The sequence below is a fragment of the Theobroma cacao genome, chromosome 2 (assembly GCF_053813885.1).
Source record: "Theobroma cacao isolate CCN51 chromosome 2, ASM5381388v1, whole genome shotgun sequence".
Classification (NCBI taxonomy): Eukaryota; Viridiplantae; Streptophyta; class Magnoliopsida; order Malvales; family Malvaceae; genus Theobroma; species Theobroma cacao.
The window spans coordinates 12,189,058-12,211,756 of record NC_142640.1 but is presented as its reverse complement, the minus strand read 5'-3'; the positions used below and the strand labels follow the sequence as shown (position 1 = coordinate 12,211,756).

At 36.6% G+C, this 22,699-nt stretch overlaps 2 protein-coding genes across 2 annotated transcripts; both read left to right on the top strand.

Moving 5' to 3' along the window:
- The first annotated feature begins 2,116 nt into the window (after positions 1–2,116).
- Positions 2,117–4,821, top strand: NUC (C2H2-like zinc finger protein). The gene is made up of 3 exons (XM_007043644.3): positions 2,117–2,589; positions 2,764–3,160; positions 3,762–4,821. Exons 1-3 carry the CDS (start codon positions 2,478–2,480, stop codon positions 4,627–4,629), a joined length of 1,377 nt encoding a protein of 458 aa, XP_007043706.2. The 5' UTR covers positions 2,117–2,477; the 3' UTR covers positions 4,630–4,821.
- A 3,263-nt stretch (positions 4,822–8,084) lies between these two features.
- Positions 8,085–9,537, top strand: LOC18608781 (S-adenosyl-L-methionine-dependent methyltransferases superfamily protein). Its single transcript, XM_018114536.2, has one exon. It carries the CDS (start codon positions 8,173–8,175, stop codon positions 8,866–8,868), a length of 696 nt encoding a protein of 231 aa, XP_017970025.1. The 5' UTR covers positions 8,085–8,172; the 3' UTR covers positions 8,869–9,537.
- Positions 9,538–22,699: the final 13,162 nt, after the last annotated feature.

Sequence of the window (22,699 nt, the reverse complement as noted above, 5' to 3'; positions counted from 1 at the left end):
TGAATATAAACCGAACAACTAGTCATCCCCTTTGTTTTTCAAAGCAGAAGACAAGGAGAGAAACAAATAGGCCCTTGGTGACAACATTTTGCTTGTCCCCAAACTCTTCCGTTTCAAAGTAGTATGGTTTCTAACATAGACATGTATTAATGTCAATTTGTCAGGGCCTTTTTTTTTTTTCGTTTATTTTTTTGGGTGTTAAACCCCAAACCGAGAGAGAGAGAGAGAGAGAGAGAGATGAGGGTTGTGGGGTTTGAATAGGAATCTGAAAACCAAACCTTGAAAGTTGAAGCCTTTTATTTAGGAGTGTTGGAGAAGGAGAGAATATTCTGGTGCGGCCACGGTTCAACAGCAAAACTCCAAAGGTTATATACTAAACAAAGGCGGAAAGCAAAACATGATTAGATTATGATTAAGGGGTTAGCAGGAAAAGTCAGCCCACTAGGAGACGACTGCTCACACTTCCAAAAATTCACTGCCTTTGTCAGCTCGCGGTCTTTTAACCCTGTTCCCTGCCATACACACTATACAATTAGTACTAATATATTATTATTATTATTGTTACTATCAGAAAAGGCGCCCATTGATCAGGCCATCCCAAAATTTCAGTGCCTTTATCGAGGCATTTTACCCTAGGCTTATCGTTTTTTCTTTTCCCTCTTCTACTTTGCTGCAATGCTAATGACCAAGCCCATACAGGAATATAATTCATGATTGGACAGTAAAGAGCAAATTGCTACCCTGGAATTCTTATGGTATACAACATACAATGCTTTCTTCATACTAAATAAAGTGCAAGCAATACATTCACAGTCCGACGCAATCCACGGATGCATGTTAAAGACCTGATTTCAAGCAGAAATCTGTACCAAAATCCATCAAATCAAAAGCAAAGAGACGGAGCTGCGGAAAAGTGAAAGTAAAAAAGTTGATTATGGTCATCTACCATTCAAGTAAAAACCAACCAATCAGACTTTCCAAACAAGTTTCTGTTCCTAGCTAAATTTCTCTATGTTGCTTCCATCAGTTTCACTCATCAATAATTGAAATAAACTCTAACAGTAATAAAATTGAGCCAAGTGGGTTACAAATCTGTCATCCGACGATTATTCCCTTTTGTGTGTTTGTTTCGTCGTTTCTCCTGGATTTACCTTGCTTACAGTTGGGCACGTGCATGGCAGATTTTGTGAGAGAACCAAGTGATTATAGAGCTAAGCCTATAGCAACCATCTGATGTAGAAAAGGATGATTCAAGCCAAACAAATATATGGCCATGTGATGAGTTGAGTTTATAAATAGGTGGCCTCAATCTTCTTTGGAAAATGCCTCCAACTTAATTTCACTTTGACTATTTGGCTAGGCTGAAGACCCAAAAGATTTTTACTTTCGTTGAAAATGAGGAACAAAATAAAGTGTCATGACTGGTTTGGCATCTCTTACATGTCACACTCATTTAGGGACTTTTCATTATTGTTAAATTCATCTTTTTGACAAACACAGCGCCATTTTTTTTCCCCAGCCTCTATCATTGTATTATGAAAATGCTTAAATAAGTCGGTGATAAGTGGACCATCTACCAAACCTCTCCTTGGTTTTAGATTCTGGTGATAAATACAACTTTTTCACTGCTTTCTTAACTTTAAGGGAAGTTTTAACTGTTTGAAGAAGAAAGCAGCACCAAGCAACATAGATTGCCCTACGGCTTCTTCCCATGTGATGAGATGCATTTCTCATTTGATTGATGGCTTATCTTTCTTTTAAATCTGGAAAGGAAAAGAATCCTTGCTCCTTTCCACAAGTAAACTTTGCTTAGCCTGAGAACCAACCAACAGTGGTTTTACTCTTTAAGGGGAATGGCTGGGCTTCTGAAGGGTGAAATGTGATTCAGTTATGGACTAGGATTCTTCAGCTGGTTTCTCAAATATTTGAAACGATATACAATGCATTTTCTTTTATTTATTATGGATGTGCATTTAAAAATGGCGGATTGGAAGGGCACCAGAGATTAGAAAAATGGTAAAACGAAAAGCATACGAATTATGAGATAATCATTCCAAATGGAAAAAGCATAGAGATTAGCTTTCTTCCGACCTCATCATATGTGTCATCATGCACCTTTGGGTTTTCGCCCACCCCTCTTCTCTCTCTTTCTTCAACCTCCTTCCTTACCCTCCCAACTTTAACTTTTCACCGCCTCTCATAAAAAAAAAAAAAATACTAGTATTATATTCCACCTAAAAGCAAGTAATTATAATTAAACTCACTGCACATTTTTTTGTGAGAGAGAGGAAGGAGAGATCCATTCCTTGCATATATCAGCTTATTGTGTTAGGGTTGAGAACCCATAAGAAAAATACTCAGTCTCTTGAGTTTCTCTTAACCACAACGTTAATAGTCCTTTTCGTTAGCTTATCTTAACTTTTCTGGGTTTCTTTCATAGATTTGAGTCAAGAGAAGAAGAGAGAAAGCTTAACAAGATGTTAGAGCAGATGACAGAAGAATCGATTTCAAATGGTTTTGTCCAAAATCCTATAGCTGGATCCAATCCTCCACTTGCAAAGAAGAAGAGAAACCTACCAGGAACACCAGGCAAGTATATATATACCTTTTATTCCTCAAAGCTTTATTCTCTTAAAGCTTACCGTTTTCCTATATCTTTCTCTGAAAGATTCATAATGATCATCAGATGGGTATATTCAAAGTTGTTCAGGTTTATAACTAAATTACCGTGTGTTTTCCACATGACAATATGGGTTTTATCAGATCCTGAAGCCGAAGTTATTGCCTTGTCCCCAAAGACTCTGATGGCAACCAACAGATTTTTGTGTGAAATATGCGGTAAGGGTTTCCAAAGGGATCAAAACCTTCAACTTCATCGGCGAGGCCATAACCTTCCGTGGAAGCTCAAGCAAAGGACCACAAAAGAAGCTAGAAAGCGCGTCTACGTCTGCCCTGAAAAGAGCTGCGTGCATCACCATCCTTCAAGGGCTCTCGGGGACCTAACTGGTATAAAGAAACACTTTTGTCGGAAGCATGGAGAGAAGAAGTGGAAGTGTGAGAAGTGCTCAAAGCGATACGCTGTGCAGTCAGATTGGAAAGCACACTCAAAAACCTGCGGCACCAGGGAGTACAAATGCGACTGTGGTACTCTATTTTCAAGGTGATACATTGCTAACGAATTTCCAGTATAGCGAATTTTACGAAAACTAATACTCGTAGCAGTAATATATTAACAAGGAAAAAAAAAAACAAAAGGGTGAATAGGGCAAGAAAGTGATTTTTGTGGTTCTGGTAGTTCTGTCTGTGTGATAGACGATAAAGCATCGCTTTCTTCGTGCAACAGTGTTAATCAAAATTCCGTAAAGACTAGAATCAACATAGAAAAAATGAAGCCCTGACAATGATTTTTTTTTTTTTGTGGCTGTTACTGTCTTTGCCTGTGTGACAGACAGGCTATAGAAACACCGCCCTCTGTCCCTCTCTTTAGCTGGGAGAGAAAAGAAAAAGCGGAAGTAAAGACAAAGAGTTAAGAGCACGATATATGGTTAAGAAAACATATATAATGTTGATTTTTATCCGCTAATACATCTGTTTATAAAAAGATGATCTTTTTTTCTTGGTTTCTTGAGTTTGACGTGTTAACCCAATTAATCTGACTTCTCTCACTAAATAATAAACCCTTAGAGGGTTACTTCTTGCCGTTTTCCGTTTAGTTATCCTCCATTTATCTGAGACACTGTTTATGAATTTTGTGTGAGCAGGAGAGATAGCTTCATCACACATAGGGCTTTCTGTGATGCCTTGGCTGAGGAAACAGCTAGAGTAAATGCAGCTTCCAACATGCACAGCTTGGCCACTAGCAATATCAATTATCATCTTATGGGGAATCCGCTAGGACCAGGCATGGCGCAACATTTTTCATCCATTTTCAAACCGATTTCAAGCAATGATGAAACATTAGATCAAACTAGACGTGGACTTTCCTTATGGATGGGCCAAGCATCTCAAGGCCATGATGCAATTGGCAAAAGTCTCCAAGAGATACATCAATTTGGTTCTGTGAATTCGGGATCTATATACAGTGATCCTCTAGTTTCAACCTCGAATGCTCCTGCATCTGATTATCCGTTAAATTGGGTGTTCGGAAATAAGGTCTCATCGTGTAACGCTGAAGAGATAACTAGCACTTCACTTCCTTTGAACAATGTCAAGGAAAATGGACCTCAGCTTGTGAGTGTTCCTTCATTATTTAGCACCCAACACCACTCTCATCAAACACCATCCGCAAATATGTCCGCCACAGCTTTATTGCAGAAAGCCGCCCAAATTGGAGCAACTTCAACTGACACATCATTCCTAGGAAGCTTCGCAACGAAGTGCAGCAGCAGTCAAGTTCAAGATGGAAACAAGTATAGTGGTCTGTATGGTTCAAACACACCAGCAACTACTCTAGGAAGTGATTTAGAAAATTCAGCAAATGATATTTCCACTTTGAATCAATTGCAAATGTACCCTGCAAAACGCCGACACACGCAGAATGAAGATAGTACTGGAGGACAAACAAGAGATTTTTTGGGTGTTGGTGTACAAGCCATCTGTCACCCATCTTCAATCAATGGATGGATATGACATGGCATGGGAAATTTCAAGAGTCTGCATATTTTCTTGATGGAAAGCTTGGATGATAATAAAAGTGGAGTTGGATGTGGAGTCAGAGAGATGGAAAGGGAAAGGGAGTGACAGAGTTTAGTATTTGGAGACTTTGCAGGGAAGAAAAGTGGCATTGAGTGCTTGATGGAGGCTAAAAGTTTGGTTGGAGAACTATTGAAGGATGAAGGAGGAGATCCATGCATATTCTCTTGAACCTTTGAAAGCTGATCCCTTTAAAAATTGTGGCTTTTAACTTTGATAAAAGGGAATGGAGTGGTGGGGGCAAAGCAAAAACCCCTTTTGAGCTCCATTATTGCGTTGTTTCATCTCTATTGTGGTTGTTGTCTTGTCACACTGGATTTAAAAGAGTATTTCCAGATGCATAAAAGCTTGATAATTCTAGTACGAACAGGCCTTGAGCTGTTTCTTAAAATAATCTAATGTTTTCCCTTACCAAACCATGCATATATATATATGTACTGTACCATAACAAAAAGATTAGCACTATGACATGCAAGAAATGGAGAGAAGCGCATTAAAGCTTCAATATTTCACAGTAATAATACAAACAAACATTTATCTGTTTGTATTCTTAATTATATCCACTTCTTCCAATTTCTTTTTTCTTAACAAGCACACTAATTCTGTAGGCAGCATGTCTGAGTTGTCGATGACTGACTTTAATACCAGGTTCTGTTGGTGTCTTTTGATTGTTGGACTGATCTTGTTCCTAAGAAATTTACAGTAATAAATTAAAATCATCTTGCTTTTCAATCAATCTCTTTTTCTGTCTCCCCAATAAAACTAACCGATTGATGTGCTTGTATTTACTTGTTAGATATCTAACGTAGAAGCCCCTCATTGATTGGGATAGAATGATATTTTCATTTCAGTAGGTGTTTAATTATACGCTTTTGGGCAATCAATACATTATTCCTTGAAGTCTTGTGGTATGTGTATCGGGTAAACCAACATCTGGAATGCAAAAGAAAAAGAAGAAAAGCTAAAGGGGAAAAAAGGGGTCTCTTGATGATGTGTCCCCTTTTGCTAAACTGATCTGTGCATGGTAAATTAAATTACATGGTATGAGACACAATTTTTTATAAAAGACTCTATCAAGGTACACACCAGACATGGAGGAGAAATGAGTACACCGGGAAAAAACCAAAGTCCCAAAATCTTAGCTTTAACTGGGACATAGTCATAATCATATATAGGTAAAATGTCAAGGGAAAAGAAAAAAATTGTCATCAAGTGTGCACCATCCCTCGTGCCTTTTTGGCCGGTGCCAAAAATACAATGGGGTCAGTCAGAGTAAGACATGCCAAACAAGTGGACAATGAATAAGAGTTTTACTTCGTGGATTATTGGTTCAACATAATGTGGATAATATATATCTTGTGGCCCCATATTTGGACCTGTTTTACTTATATTTTGGATTTTCAACAACACATTTTTTAAAACTGTGGTAAATTTTTTAAAGCATATACATACATACATATATAAGTCGAATACTTAAGCAATTCTTGAGATGGAATTGCCAAGGGTTGCTAATTTGATGCTTCATGTGCTAACTAAAGCAATGAATTCTACAACTATATTCCTTTTTCATACTGATTTGTGTGTGTTTCAAGAGTTGAATAATTGTGTGATGTAGGTATGGAAATTGCCAACTCATAGTGAATCAGATGGGAAACTAGCCAGCCAGCTCCTAAATCCCTTACTTGTTCATGGTTTTAGTAAATTGCTTGAGAAAAGCAGGTCCTAGAATAATTCTCCTAGAAATTAATGATTGAGAGTACTGATTAAACTCAATCCACGTCCTCTTGAACCCCAAAAACAGGTAAAGATAACGAAGGGGATCCTCTCCATAAAAGTCTCACTGTCATGAGCTCCTTGTTACCTTTAGTCTTTTTCTCCTGTTCTCAATAACAACTTTTGCATCCAATAAATAAAAAAGGTCGAACCTTCATAATCAATCTGAGTAATTAATTTTACAGTATCTCTTTTTCTTGAAAACCTCATTGTCATGACTATCATTGATTCCTCCATAGGCACAAAAGCAAAAGAAATATAATACTAAGTTCTGATTTAAGATAAAACGAAGCATCCCAATCCTCAACTAACTTCTCTGAATTAGTTTTTTTTTTTTTTTTGAAAAGCAACTTCTCTAAATTAGGTTATTGAAGCTAATCTAATAAGTCAATGAATAACATACTTCAGAAAAACAAAAAAGAAAGAAACAAAAATTTTCAAGAAAGGTATGAGTATATTCTTGTAATATAAATTGTTAAAGGTCTAACTAAAGTAGCAGCATCTCTTATCTTACTTTAATCATGAATTCTCATACATATATATAGCATGGAGATTGTGAATATGTAGCAATTAGTGAGTTTGGGAGTTGTGATTTCAGTGACACACAACAATAAAAAAATTTCTGTCCATAGTAAAATTTTGACTATAGTTTCTCATAGCATAAACAAAAAAAAAAAAGTCTTCAAAATACAAGAAACTTAAAAGTGAAAAAAAGAAGAAGAAGAAGACAGGTTTACTCAAATTTGTGTATGATCATGAATACATTAAAACAGTAAAAAATTTAACCCCAAAAAATAAAGTAGAGAAGAGACAAAGGCATGTGATACCGATGGTCGATCTATTAGACAAATTGAAGTTTCGACCAAAATGATACAACAAGATGAAGGCCAACTCACGCCTTCTTTTTATTGTAGCCTAAGAGAAGTTATATATCGGCTTCCCTTTGCTCTTGATATTTACACTTTTTTTCCCATATGGAAATACATATTTCCAAATTACAAGTCAAGAGTCGACATGCATTAACATATATCTCCACCTAATCAAAACAAGAGTATACTGGCGGAAATGAAACATCCCATCTATTAAAAAGTGGGGTAGGATTTAGAATAAAGTAACACTATATATGTTAGCACAACTATCTCTTTTCTCTCTTCTTTTTTTATTTTTATTTTTTTTTACTGTACAAGCTTAAAGGAAAAGGCAAAGAAAAGAGAAAGGAGTGCCTGATTTTTGGTATAATGTGATACTATTTTCATACTAAAATTCTTGCAAAGAGAAAATGGCAGTTTATTTTTCTTCAAGTGAAGCTTACTATACCATTAAAAGCAAGAAACAGAGAACGTTGTGCTCAAAAGCAAAACATTTACACCACCTTTCCCCATAAGATTATCCCTTGGGCCCTCTTTTACTTGCTTGGTAATCATATAGTTTCTATTTAAGAAGAATATATTCCAAATGTTAGTTTCCAAAAGGGAAGAGGATTTCCTTTCTAAAGACCCAACAGCCCACTTCAGTTGCTTATCCTCACAAAAGTCCAAGCCATGCCCAAGATTGAGCCCAAGGCATCGCTGTTCGATCCTTTCCTTGGTCTCTAATCCAAATCACATAAACCCAACCCAAGCTCATTTGTCAGAACAGAAAACAAAGTAGTACTGTACTAAAATAACGGCAAAACATAGAGCCGTTGAACTGAAAGGAGAAGCAAAAATGAAGTTCACGGACTCACCGGTAATAGACCTGCAAGTGCGCGATTCCTGCCTCTCTATCCAACAAGACAACGCCTCCTTCCACGTGGGCACCTCCGTCTGGCCTTGTTCCTTAGTTCTCGCCAAATTCGCCGAGCGCTGGGCACCACCTTCCCCTCCCACCACCAACGACGACAAAACCCCTTACTCCGACCTCCTCGATTTCAACAGCCGCCGCCGCCGCCGCGCCATCGAACTAGGAACAGGCTGTGGAGCCGCCGGCATGGCCTTCCACCTGCTCGGTCTCCAAGACCTCATCCTCACCGACATATCCCCTGTCATGCCCGCACTCAAACACAACCTCAAACGCAACAAGCCCGTACTCGGCAAGAACCTTAAGACATCAATTCTCTATTGGAACAACAAGGATCAGATCACGGCCGTTAATCCCCCATTCGATGTGGTGATCGCGGCTGACGTGGTATACATCGAGGAATCGGTGGGCCATTTAGTGGGGGCCATGGAGGCGTTAGTCGCGGATGATGGGGTGGTTCTGTTAGGGTACCAGTTGAGATCTCCGGAAGCTGATAAGGTGTTTTGGGAGATGTGTGAGGAAGTTTTCGTGATCGAGAAGGTTCCTCATCAGGATTTGCACCCTGATTACGCTTATGAGGAGACCGATGTTTATGTTTTCAGAAAGAAGAAGAATAAAAACTAGCAGGGTAATCTTGTATTGATTTTTTTTGGTAAGTTTGGCAATTGGGAATTGAAGTTATCCTTTTGTCTTTTTTCCCCAGTGAATGGCAACATAAGAATAGAATTAAAATCGTTGTGATTGTTGGTATATTTTGTCAGATTGTGAGCAGCAAAATTTTGGGTTGGATTGAAGTATTGTCTTTTGCAATCTTATGCCAATTTCTGCAGGAAACGATTGTTTGGTTTATGGGGTTAGTCAAATGATGCTTTGAGTTTCCTCCTTTCAGTCGTGTATATCAAATACTAGTAATTGATGGGGTTAGACTGAACATGGAAAGTTCTGGGTTTTTGTGTTAATGTTGTGAAACTCTGTTAGCAGGTTGATTATTGATGGATGGAATTAAACCAGGTGATTTTATAGCCAATTAGACTAGATATAACGCTTTGACTCAAAATCCCTTAGCATCAGCCGTGGTACTGGTCAACCTCTCTCTGTTTTGCCAAGGAGCAATGATTTATCCAGCTTTGAACCGACTGATCTCATGCTTCAGCAGGTCAGCTGGGATCTTTTTGGGCTTTCCCCTTTGGTAATACTGTTGACCATATTTGTAATCTGTCTCAGTTTCAAGCCAATTCATTTCCTCGCCCGAGCCTCTGGTGGGAATATACCACCCCAGGCTGATGCTTCACCATACAGCCATTAATGTGTGATGATATGTGAAATTGGTAAATTGATGTTGGATTTAAAATTTAATTTAAGAGAAGTGAAATGCCTAAGGAAGTTCATTTTACAGTGCTCTTCTCTCTCGGCTGGATTTTCCCTGGAGAATTCTTTCCGGTAAAGTTCTTCGATCTACTAAAATACTTGCTTTATCTGAACCTTATGTATTATTTGTTGTTTTGGAGTCGTCTAGTCAAGCTTCCTTATCTTTTTTTTCCACTAAAATAGTTCCTTTTGAGTCTGCAATTTGGCTTCATTCGTCATAGTTGACGGGTTGGAATGTTTGATTGTCGTCTGATGTTAGTTATTTGAGTTTGATTATCACTTCAAAAAATTTGACCTCCCCTCGAAAAAATAAAAAATCTGTTGGAAACAATTTTCAACCGAATTTTCTGTCAAAAAGTCTATCTCTATAAACGTAATTGGTCAGGATGAAATAAACCAATTTTTGTTAAGGGATTAAAGATGAAGCGGAATAAACAATATATCTTTTTTTATGAAGAAGTATGCTTCAATGATGAGTTATAAAATTATAGAGCAAAAAGTAAAGAAAAAATAAAAAAGATCAAAAAAGAAAAAAAGAGAAAGAGGTATGGAGAGATGTAACAATGTAGGTAAAATCGAGTAAGTTTGTGGGTTATTTTATTATTTTTTATTTATATTAATTATTAAAAAATTATTTGGAGAAGACTATTAAAAAATATATTTAATAAATAAAAAGTTTTAAAATTTTAAGAACCACGGCTCCCTAAGTACACTATTTTCCGTCCTTGAATAAAAAATATAATAATAAATAAAAAAATTTTAAAAATTTTAGGATGCGGTGAACTACCCTCTCCCTTACTAGTGGTTGAAAAATTTTTAAACAAAATCATCAAATAGAATTTTTCATTAAAAATTATCAAAAATTAAAGAAATTATGGATGAAATTTTATGAATACTCTCGAGTAATTATCGATAGAATTTAGTTGGCTTTCTCGAGTTATTAACAACAAAAATTTTAAAAATAATCCGTCAATAATGTTGCACAAAATCATCCAAAATAGTTTGTTTTGCCATCCCAAGCCACAATTCATAACAAAACTTAAGTATATTGTATTGTATTTATATTCAAAACGTATTCATATATAAATGCACATAAGGATGCACCAAGTCATGAAGTGCTGCTATCACTTGTTGCACCCTCTTGCATCAGAATTTTTCACATGTTGTGTTCTCGAAAGCTCATTACCTATGATTATCCGCTCGATAAATACCATAAATTCTTTCATGTTGATATTATTTGTGTAAAACCCAACCCTATAAACACATGTCATGACATATATGCATTGAGTAGCATGTTATTACGTTAGGAAAATCCTAAGAATAGACGAAACCCGGTATTGTACCTAATAGTACACTTGAGTTGACTTAACTTCGAACTAGTTCAAATAGGAATCGTAGGATGAAATTTAATATTTTACAGTCCAGGAATGACTAAAAATGATTGTTCGGAGTTAGAAGGTTCATTTGGGGTAAAATTGGAAATTTTGATGTTCAGGGGCAAAATCAAAATTTTGCCACCCGCTGACAAAATTTGAGATTTTGAGAGAATTTAAATCAAATTTGATAAATTGGGGAATGGTATGAGTATAAGGGATGAAAAATATGTCTATGGGCAATTTTTCAGTTTTTTGGGCAAAAATGTAATTTTTCACTTTTACGGGGGCAAAAGTGTAAATTTCAAAAATTACTCCACCAAGACTTTGGATAAGTCTGAGAATTTTATCTAAGCTATGGATATGTGGGACAAGTGTATGGTGAAATTTTGGAAACAAATGGATGAAATTTTAAAAACGAGTCAATGAAAAAGTGATACATGGCACTTTTTAATAATTTAATATTATTTTAATAAAAAGTCAGCCATTTAAACCCCATATTAAGTGCTGGCCGGCCATAAGGAAAGAACAAGAGAGAAAATAAAGAGGAAAGGAAGAAAAGAGAAAAACAAAGGAAAACTAGAAAATTCAAACGGAAAATCGCGTTTTTCGTCCATTTACGCATCTAACGGTAAGATTTTTCGATTTTAGCTTGATTTCTACCTTTCCTATGCCTTTATTTCCATTAAGAATGCTTGAGGAGAGAGATCAAAAAGTGAAACCAAGGGCTGGCCGAAATTCTAGGGGAGAGATTTTGGAATTTTTAGGTTTTGATATTTAGTTAAATTGGTAGTTTTAGTTAGTTAAATATGTATAGAAATTCAATTGGGCAAGAAAGCATGAAATTTTCACAATACCCACCCTTGGCTGAATATGCATTGATGTACAATGATGATGAACTGATTTTTATTCTAAGAGAAATGAAGAGAAAATGATAAAAAAATGGTTAAATGTGATGGAAAAACAAAGTGAAAAATTAATCGAGTAAATGTCCCATTTTTGACCGAATTTTCAAGAAGGAAAGTGAGCTGATTTTGGTGATTTTAAAAGGTTATTGGCTGATATTTAATGGTTAGAAATGTTGGAGAGAAAATGAGACAATTTAGAGCTAAAATGGAACGCGTTAGCAATTTATCGGGTAAAGTGCCAAAAACAGGTTAATATCGCGTTTAAGCCGTTTTAGGCTATTGCATTTCATACCATGCATTAGTATAGGATTTAAGTCAATTATATAGTGATTTAGCATCAATGTGGTGAATTGTGTAAATTTTGTAATGTGTTAAGGAGGAAAGCCTTCCGGTAAAGGCAAGGAAGTAATACCCGACGAACAGTGATCGGGGCACCTAAAAATCAATTAATTTGTACAAACGGTGAGTAAACTTATTATTATTGTAAATTATCTAGAGTTTATTTTTAAATGCTCTTTATGTATTTTATGAAATGAAAACGAGATTAAAACGGGATTTTTGATGTTTTAGAAATAAATGTGACAAATAAAAATATATTGTGTTGATTATGAAATTGAGTAATTGGAGGCTGACAATTATTTTGAAATATATATTTTCCTATGAATGGCTTATGAAATATGAGTATAGGTGGCTATATTTGATAAATTGCATGGGGAATTTATGTAAGTTGTTTTTATTATGCAAGCTGGGTAAATAAATAAAAGCCACGTTATACTGTCGAAATTTTATTAAAATTGGTGGGTTTAGTCACTGCAGTGACGGGTTTTCATGGACTGCCTATTAGAGGAGCACGGTAAACTCGGTTATATAGTTACTTCAGTAGTAGAGGCAAAGAGGGTAACTCCCGAGGTAGTATTAGAGCTCATTTCACGTTGAACCCCACATGAATGTGTAACTCGGCCAACGCCAAAGAACGGCTTGTTTTCAAAACTAACATGTGTTTAACATGTAAATATCTTAACAACCTTGGTAGACTCGGTTAGATGCCTCGGTCAAAGTATCCCCGAGGACTAGTTTTGGCTTGAGCCCTATTTTTAAAAAAAGTTATAAGCCTTAACAACTATTTTGATAAATTACAAATATTTTATGGTTTAAGAAATAAATTGAAAACATTATGAAATGGTTTGTGATTTGTTGTTTGAACTTGCCTCCATTTTACTCGCTTTTAGATATTTATGATAATGTCTGTTTACTCATTGGAATTGCAAAATCTCACCCACCTCCTTTCCAAATATTTCAGGCTTGTGGTAGCTTGTAGATACCTTATTTTGTCGAGGATTCCAGTTGACATCTCTATCTTACAAACAGTAGATTACTATCACCAACACTTGGTGTAGTTGTGGGCCACTTGTCATTGTAATTATTATTGTACATTATAACTTTGTAAATTATAGTATGTATGAATTTATTTTGTTCTCACGCTACAAAAATTATTTATGTATAGTTCTATAAAAATTGTTTTATAAGAAAATGAAATATATTATAAAATATTTTTATTTAGTCTAGTTAGCCAACTTTTCACTCTAAATGGATGATTTAGATTACAAAAATTTATTTTAAATCAGCAATAGATATTTTCTACCATACGTTGTATTTTTATCAGGTTTCGAAATTTTTTTGATAAAAATGATCAAAATACCCCTATGTGGCGAAAATTTTATTTTGATTGTTTTCGATCTAAAATAGTTTTTATTCTCTTAAAACTCGATATTTAGTAACTATTGCTCACAAGGGAGGTGGAAAACTGATGCAAGAGCCTTGCGAGGTTTCGGTGGATATACCGGGTAATGAAGGTTTACCGAGACTTCGCGGCAGTTGTCATGGGCCCGAGGGAGGTTTTGGGTCGTGACAATTTGCCTTTTATTTCTACATGTATTCATTATCCTTTAAAGCATTTGAGGTGACAAAGCCACATACAGACAATTAAATCATACTTTTGCAATAATATAAAAATATAAAATTTTAAAATTAAAGGAACAGAATTCAAATTTTATTTTTTAAATAAAAAATCATACACTAATTAATGAACCGAATACTCGGATGTATGTAAAAATATAAATTTTTTACAAAAAAATTTTAAAAAATTATTATTCATTCATATAGTTAAAATTTCAAAATTACTTAAATTTTGTCAATTTTAAAATATAAATTAATCAATTTTTGACAAACATCTAGTAGTTTTAGATTGATTGTCTACAAAATCACCACATTCCCCTAAATAAATAAATTAGAAATCAACACATGGATAAGAGTTTTGATGAAAATTCTAATTTTTGTTATGAAATATTTGTATAAATAGAATTTATAATCACAATTAAATAATTTTCAACATGGATGAGTAACTATTATATGAAGTAGAATAAATAAATAAATAACTAAATAAAAAAAATAACAAATCAACGTATAACTAAGAGATAAAAGATGAAAATTCTATTTTTTATATACTTATCTAAATAGAAACTGTTATTACAATTACATAATTTCTAACATAAATGACGTGGCTAGCATATGGAATAAAATAAATCAAAAGATAAATCCAATAAATAAATTAATATATCAATGTATGGGTAAGGTTTTTGATTAAAATTCTAATCTTTTATTTTTTATGTGCATTTATAAATATAAATTATAATTACAATGAAATAAGTTTTAATACAGAAAACGTAGCTATTATATGGAGATGAAATTACAGTTTAATATTGAAATATTTTAAGTTAATGTTCTTAACTTGATTAAAGTAATTAAATATAGTATTTAATATTAAAAATTTATATTTTTTAATCTTAAAATAAATAATTGAAAATAAAAATTAAAAAAACGAACACCTATAGTAATATGAGTGAAAATATATATTAGAGAAAATTGTGAGAGAAGGACCTCGTGATAAGATGATTTCAGAAATAATTACCCATATAAAGTTATCTATTTTTATCCAAAAATAAACATGAGTAGACCAAAATGCCCTTAAAAACATCGTTTCAAATAAATGCTCAGTTGTTTGAGCTATCTGCCTCCCGCCAGAGAGAACATGAAAAATATTAAAAATAAATGCGTGCAGCTGTTTGGGCTTGGTCATCTTTCTCTGTCTCAACTCTAGCAAGTCTTTGTTGAGCACCATCATTGTTAGCTCTCTTAGATCTCTGAACTGTATGAGCTCTATCAACTCTCTGTTGAGCACCATCGTCATCGGGTTGTGGTCTATCTCTCGGCATTTGGCCACATTGTCGTATATTAACACACCCTATAGCAGAGATGACATTAAGGTACTTGTTATTGGGTTTATTTCTGCAACACACTTAAATTTCTGAAATATTTAGTGTAAATGATAAGATGGATTAGAAACATTGCCCAGAATTGTTACACGCCATGCATCTATAACATAAGTTAGAGTTATTTTAGCGTGTCATGACTGTTCCTGGCGTGTTGTGGGTTAACTAGTTATTTGGTTCTTAGCGTGTCACGGTTGTTCCTGGGGTGTGGTGGGTTAACTGAATTTATGGGTTTTTGGCATGTCATGGCTGATCTTGGCGTGTCGTGGGTTAACTAGGTTTTTGGGTTTTTAGCGTGTCACGACTGTTGGTGTAACCAGTCAGTAATTACAGTGATGCATGACGTGTCACGACAGTGATGCATGGCGTGTAACGATGCTGATGCATGGCGTGTCACGACATTTAACTTGATATGCATGGCGTGTTACAACATTTTACGTTATATGCATGGCTTGTAACAACACGACTGACAAATTTTTGATCATGGCATGTATTGTGTAAAATGATTGACAATATTTTTTTTTCAAAATTTCAGTGGGGTTCCAATTGTGCGACTTGCGATAAGACACGGTGGTCAGTGGGTGGATGGCATTTGCAAGGCTGGTGAGTCACGAATGTGGGGGTTTAGGAGTGATTTGTCGTTTATGGGCTTGATGAAGCTGGTTGAAGATGTTGTTGGGGTAAACTCAAAAATTGACGAGATTGAGTTACATGCATTGATTAGTACACCCGGAGAGCTATCACGGCCAATTATCAAAGACGATGAGGATGTTGCATTAATTTTGCTAAAACGGAGGAATGTTCTCGCTGTGTATGTCAGCATTAAGGGACGCCAAACAAATGTTATGTCACATGGAGAAGTTGGACAACATGGTAATCAGTTCAATCAAAATGAGATTTACAATGCTTCACATATACCACAGCATTCGATTTGTAACCCACAACAATGGCAATTGAGGTATGCACAAGAGTTTGTGTAGCCCGGTAGACAGACGACATTCACAGAACAGTTGGCTGCACAATTTCGATCAGGATGTGCATCAAACCAATTTCTTGCTTCTTTTGAACAAATGCAACGATCAGGTGAAACTGTAGAGTGTGTAATGCCATTGTCAAATGAGAATACGATAGTTGAGGACAACAATGTGAGGTAGGAGGGTGACACTGCGACACTGGAGTATAATACTGCATTTGATGAGGGAAATGAGGATTTGTTCACTGCCGGTGAAGATAGATTTGATCACACTTCAGATGATGGGCTTGAACAATCGCAAGATGACAGTTTAGACGATGACTGCCTTTATGACAATGACATTCCAATTTGCAATAATGTTGACGGCGAAACGGAACTTGTTGGAGGTGTTAATGTAGGAGATGTTCAGTGTGATGACCCCATATACAATAACCCCATCGCTGGTGAGAATGGGATTTGTTCCCTTGATACATTGCTCAATGATAGTGATCAGGAAAGGGGAAATGCAGGGATATCTTGTACGTGGGTAATTGCAGGTGCAGAAAGGTTCTCATTCCAAACAATTACCACTAAGGAGTCGACGTGTGCCGAAGATCGCTTATACAAAGGAAGAATGTTTTCATCGAAGGTCGAGTTGAAACGAGCTTTGAACATGTTGGTTATAAAAGAGAAATTTGCGATAAGAGTAAAAAGGTCATGTAAAGCTCGTTATGAGGTTGGTTGCAAGGATAAGGCATGCAAGTTCAGTGTTCGTGCAACGAAGTTACCTGATAAAGGAGAATATTGGAAAGTTCAGACATTCCACAAAGTACACACCTGTACCGTTGATGGTTTACAAGGGCGGTTTCCAACTACAAGTGCAAAGATGATTGGTGAACTTATGTCACACAAGATTCGGGCTAATGGAGTAGCATTGAGACCTAAGGACATAATTTGTGAGATGAGGGTTTAGTGGGGATTAAAATGCTTGTATGGTAAGGCTTGACAAGCGAAGGAGTATGCGAAGAGGCTTGTTTTCGGTCCACTAGAGGAGTCATTTCAACTACTACCATCGTATTTTTATATGTTGGAATAAGAAAATCCTAGCATAGTGACTTCAGTGGCTACTGATGAGGAAGAGAGATTCAAATATTGTTTCTGGTCATACGAGACTTGTATTCAGGGGTTTAGGGATGTAATGCGTCCTACGGTTACAATTGATGCAACACATATGAAAGGCAAGTTCAAGGGTGTTCTGTTTGTCGCTGTATGCAAAAATGCCAACGAGTGCGTATATCCAATTGCGTTTGGCATCGGCCATGTTGAGGACGAAGACTCATGGACGTGGTTTCTTAGCAAGCTGCGTGATGCGGTTGGTTATCTTGAAAATACTATGTTCATTTCTGATCAGCATTTAGGCATTAAGAAAGCAATCCAAAATACATACCCAGAAGCGCACCATGGTTTATACGGTTACCACTTGAAAAAAAACTTTAAAAATAAGTTCAAGTGCGACGATGTTTGTATGCTTTTCACCTTTGTTCGAGATTGCTATAAGGTGGTCGACTTCAATAGACATATGAACCAAATATAGTAGATTCACCGGGAGCCCACGCGGACCTTATGAGAATAGGGCCTGAGAAATGGGCACGTGCATGTTCACCTGCAAGGCGATACCAAATGATGACATCCAACATTGCGGAATGTGTTAAGTCATGCTTGAAGCATGCAAGATAAATGCTGATCACTGTTTTGATCGAGTTCATTAGAGACATGTTCTAGCGTTGGTTCCATGAACGGTACGAGGAGGCCGTCAAGGTGACCATGCCCCTCAGCCCTTGTGTTGCCAAGCAATTGAGTAAAAGGTTCAATGATGCACATCGCTTTCTAGTTAAGCCTATCAATCGAGTAGAATTCGAAGTTAAAGATGGGAATATGGACGGACTTGTAAACCTGTCCAGGAAGACGTGTTCATGTTATGAGTTCCAAACAGATTTACTGCCATGCAGCCATGCCATTGTAGCAATAAGGTCAGAATATCTTTATTTCTTATTTGAACCGTAATTGACATAGCATTTACATTATGCTTGAAGATTGAGTTTTTAGTGTTTTTCAGTAAATGCAATCGTGAAGCCATTGAATTCTGCGCTGACTACTACAAAACAACCGTTTTCATGAAGGGTTATTCAGGATCCATTAGGTTGGTAGGGCATCCTAGTGAGTGGGACATCCCCCTTAATGTGAAACAAACTGTCGTCTTGCCCTCACCTTGACGAGGCCAAGCAGGAAGACCTAGGAAGAGAAGGATTCCATCAGCTGTTGAAGGCAGTCGAGCACGAAGATGTTCGCAATGCAAGAGGTACGGGCATAACAGACAGAACTGCCCATCCACATTTGCAGTTCCATCCACAAAACCAGCACCATCTCCAAGTCAATTGGTGACTCCACGACTGCGTCGACCCAAAGCATGTTCAAGTTGTAGACAAACCAGTCACACACGCAACAACTGTCCAATACGAAGAATAATGTCTGAAAATGTAGGGTGTTTTGTGAATGAAGACAGCCTGACAGCCTAACTAAATGTGTATGAAAATTATAGTTGAATTCGTTTTGCTTTACGGATTTGTCTGCTCAGTCATTCTATGAGGCACTTTTAGTTACGGACTTTGTTGCTAAACATTTCAGGCAGATAAGCCTGTCAAGGCTTTTGTCTGATCAAGATCGTGTTAAAGTACATTCTTACATTGTTTGTAAAAATGTTTTTGATTACAATCTCCATCAGACAAGAGCCATGTATTTGCTTATCTGCCTGAAATGTTTAGCAATAAAGTCCGTAACTAAAAGTGCCTCATAGAATGACCGAGCAGACAAAATGTCAAGATCCTTATATTGTATGCGTTGGATCTGCAAAACATGGCACAAATGCACCAGTAAGTTAAGCCATAATGTGCAATAAGGTATACAGAAGAAATAAATAAGGAATAAATGTGAGACATGCCATGCATAACAAGTAAAATGTTGTCACACGTCGTGCATATCAAATAAAATATTGTGACACGCCATACATAACAAGAAAAATTTTATGACACACCATGCATAACAAGTAAAATGTTGTTACACGCCATGCATAACAAGTAAATTGTGCTGACACGCCATGCATAACAAGTAAATTGTGCTGACACGTCATGCATAACAAGTTAAACGTTGTGACATGCCATGCATAACAATTAAATTATTCTGACCTGCCATGCATAACAAGTTCTGGTGTGTAAATTTAGACGTACTATTTTATAATGGCAAGATAGAATTTTGGCTTGGAAACAATTGAAAAAATAAGGGAGAATGGATACAGAACAATTTCATGCTAGAAGCAATTAGATGGATGGAAAAATCTATGTATTCAATGTTAATCAATGTAATGTTGGGCTAGTGCAGTCGGCGTGCCTGGAAGAGAAAGACGACGAACTTGGAAATTAATTAATGCCAACTTGGGTTGAGTGCAAAGACCACCGAAGTGATCGGGGGATAATTACAAGTTGCCAATTTTGATCAATGGGAATTATATATGTCGCCGTTAGAATTGGATTCACCTAAAGTGATCCTGACACCTCTGTTTATGGTTTTTACAATATATAATAAGTGTTTAAAATGAAAATTGGCCTTAGCATATTCCCATTTAGTCGTTTAAGGTTTAGGAATTAATTCAGTTGAAGTCGAAACGATTTTTTTTTAAACTTCAGTGGAATTCGAAACGGTTACCATGGCATGTTAGCTGTTGAAGCAATAACGTGTCACAGTCTTCTCACATATTCTAACAGTGGCATGTCATAAATTCTTAACCCTGCTGTTTCACAGTCGTGACTCGATGAGTGCAAGCAGATTTATGGCGTTACACGACAGACTTGATGCAGTATCGTGGGTCACACACGATGGCCCAATTCTTGTGACACACCGACTGGAAGCAGATTAATGGTGTCACACGCTGAGTATCTGGAGATTTATGGCATGACACGGCACTGCCCAATTGTTCTGACACGCTGAGTGGAAGCAGATTTATCGACTGACACATCGAGTGTTAGTGGATTTATGACGTCACACGCTGACTTATTACAGATTTTTTGGGTGACACGTTGAATGGTATCATGTTTATGGCGTCATAAGCTGACTTTTTGCGACTATGTATCAAATTAAATATATTGTATATAGAAAAGAAAAAAAATTCTTGGTATCAAATTAATTGTGTATAAAATAATTGTATAAAGTATATTGTGTATACAGAAAGAATTATATCTGTTTACAATGAATTGTATACAATAAATTGTGTATACAAAAAATGTGTATAAAATGAATTGTATACAAAAATTTCTATATACCAAAAAAATTGTACAAACAAGGGCCTATATGTTCAGGGTTTGCTGTCACAACTGTTGGAAAAAATTTTCAGAGCATATTGCCTACACATTTTTGCAATCATATTCTGCTTAATTTCGATCTTTTCTAATTGCAAAATATGCTCCATGTACCCTATCATGAACATACCGCAACTGACACTATCATTCTGCTGATGCATTTTAGCTTTTGGTAAATGAATATCCAATGGCATCGGCGTCAAATCTCGTCTCTTCCAACGTATATTGTTGAAATAACTGGCTTGGTGGCAGATGAATGGCATCATTGTCTTCAAGGGTGTCATCTGACCCGCACGAACTTCGTTATCCTTAGCATCCGAAGTTCTTGTTGAGTCCACCACCTTGATCGTCCACCTCACCAAGTCGATCTTCGCAACCACCCAATGCCCACCAACGTTGCAAGGCGTGAGGATGAAATCCACATCTTCCTATTTTTTTACATACGTTGGCCTTTCACCCTCCACATAGCCCCGCAACTCATCTAGAATTTGCATTGTGGCTCGGGCATCTTCTGTTAGAAATTCGGTGTGTAGCATACGGATGGTGTCCTGTGAAACATGTAAATATTAACTTACACTTCATGCAATCAAAAACTTAGTATTTATAGAATTGAACAATTTTCAAATAAACTTACGAAGAATATCGTGTCAACCACGGATGCACGGGTAGTGTACTGCTTTGACTTCGGATTTGTCATTCGCTTGCAGAGTAGGCTAAGGCATGCGTCGATATGTTCACTTGTCATTTCCTCATTGAGATCCTCTAAGGTTATGAAAAAGTCAGCCCCTTGATCCCCTAATATGCCGACGTTACGCCTGTATATGTAACATAATGAATTTCATAAGTCTTGGTGGATAACTGTTTCATTAAAAAACAATATTTGCAATTTTATTTACGAGCTTACCTCGTGAACTCCTCTATCTTGAAAGCTTCGTAGTCTTCTACAATTTTATCCCTCACATCTTGGCGGGTCACTAAGGGGTCGACGAATGGGCTTGCCATGTATTTACTCGCCATTTGTAATCGTGCCCGCTCAGTTGGGTCTGAAATTGTCGCTGCACCATGATGGACAGTAGATGACTCTAGTTATGACGACCGTAACTCAACTGCATCAGGAGTGCTCCCACGATAAAGAACAATAGCTCCTGTTGCTGCGTCGATGAATGCATCGGTCGGAGGAAGATGCTTTCCTTCAGCATCATCTGACTAAAGGGTGACATCCACTACCACAGCTCCTTCGACGACGTCATCGACATGAGTTACATGCTCTCTGTCAACACCAAGAACGTCATCATCAATGTCAACACTAGGTTCATGATGCTATCCATCATCAGCATCATCGTGCTCTAGACCAGCACTGTGAGATGGATCGCCCTACAAAATTAGAAAAACCGTTAGTTAGCTCATAAAATACCGCAAATCATAAGCAGTAAAATGTTGTGACACATAGTGCATACCAAGTAAAATGTTGTCACAAGTCATGCAAAACAAGTAAAGTGTCGTGACACGCTATGCACAACAAGATAAACTTGGTGACACGCCAAGGATAACGAGGAAAATGTTGTGACACGCCATGCAAAACAAGTAAAATGTTGTGACATGCCATGCATAACAAGATAAACTTGGTGACACGCCAAGGATAACAAGCAAAATGTTCTGACACGCCATGCATATCAAATCAAACGTTGTGACATGCCGTGAATAACAAGTAAAATGTTGTGACACGCTAAAGCTGACACGATAATCACTAACTATAATACAAATATCTTGACCCGCTAATGACCAAAAATCAGTTAAACTACTACCACTTAACCCCAAAAACCATCAAACCATCAAGAAAACACAATCTAAACAGTTGCTAAACGTAAACCATCAAAATACAAGCCAAGATAGAATAACGTACTTGTGATTTAAGGCCGTCAAAAATCGGACCAACGATACGGTCCTCAAGCGTCTGCATTGCTACACTCAATGACTGAATTGAAGCCTTCAGCTCCAACATATTTTTTTCATGCTTACACATGATCAGTTGGAGCTGACGGGTTGTGACTGTTCCGTCATTGACTGTTCTCGACTGGGTCAACTATAATAACATATATAACTGTGTTATTCAATA

Bases quoted from the DNA above. Each gene is read 5' to 3' on its own strand.
- NUC (XM_007043644.3), top strand. From the start codon at position 2,478: ATGTTAGAGCAGATGACAGAAGAATCGATTTCAAATGGTTTTGTCCAA. The intron at 2,590-2,763 runs GCAAGTATATAT...GGGTTTTATCAG, and splicing joins AAACCTACCAGGAACACCAG to ATCCTGAAGCCGAAGTTATT. The intron at 3,161-3,761 runs GTGATACATTGC...TTGTGTGAGCAG, and splicing joins TGTGGTACTCTATTTTCAAG to GAGAGATAGCTTCATCACAC.
- LOC18608781 (XM_018114536.2), top strand. From the start codon at position 8,173: ATGAAGTTCACGGACTCACCGGTAATAGACCTGCAAGTGCGCGATTCC.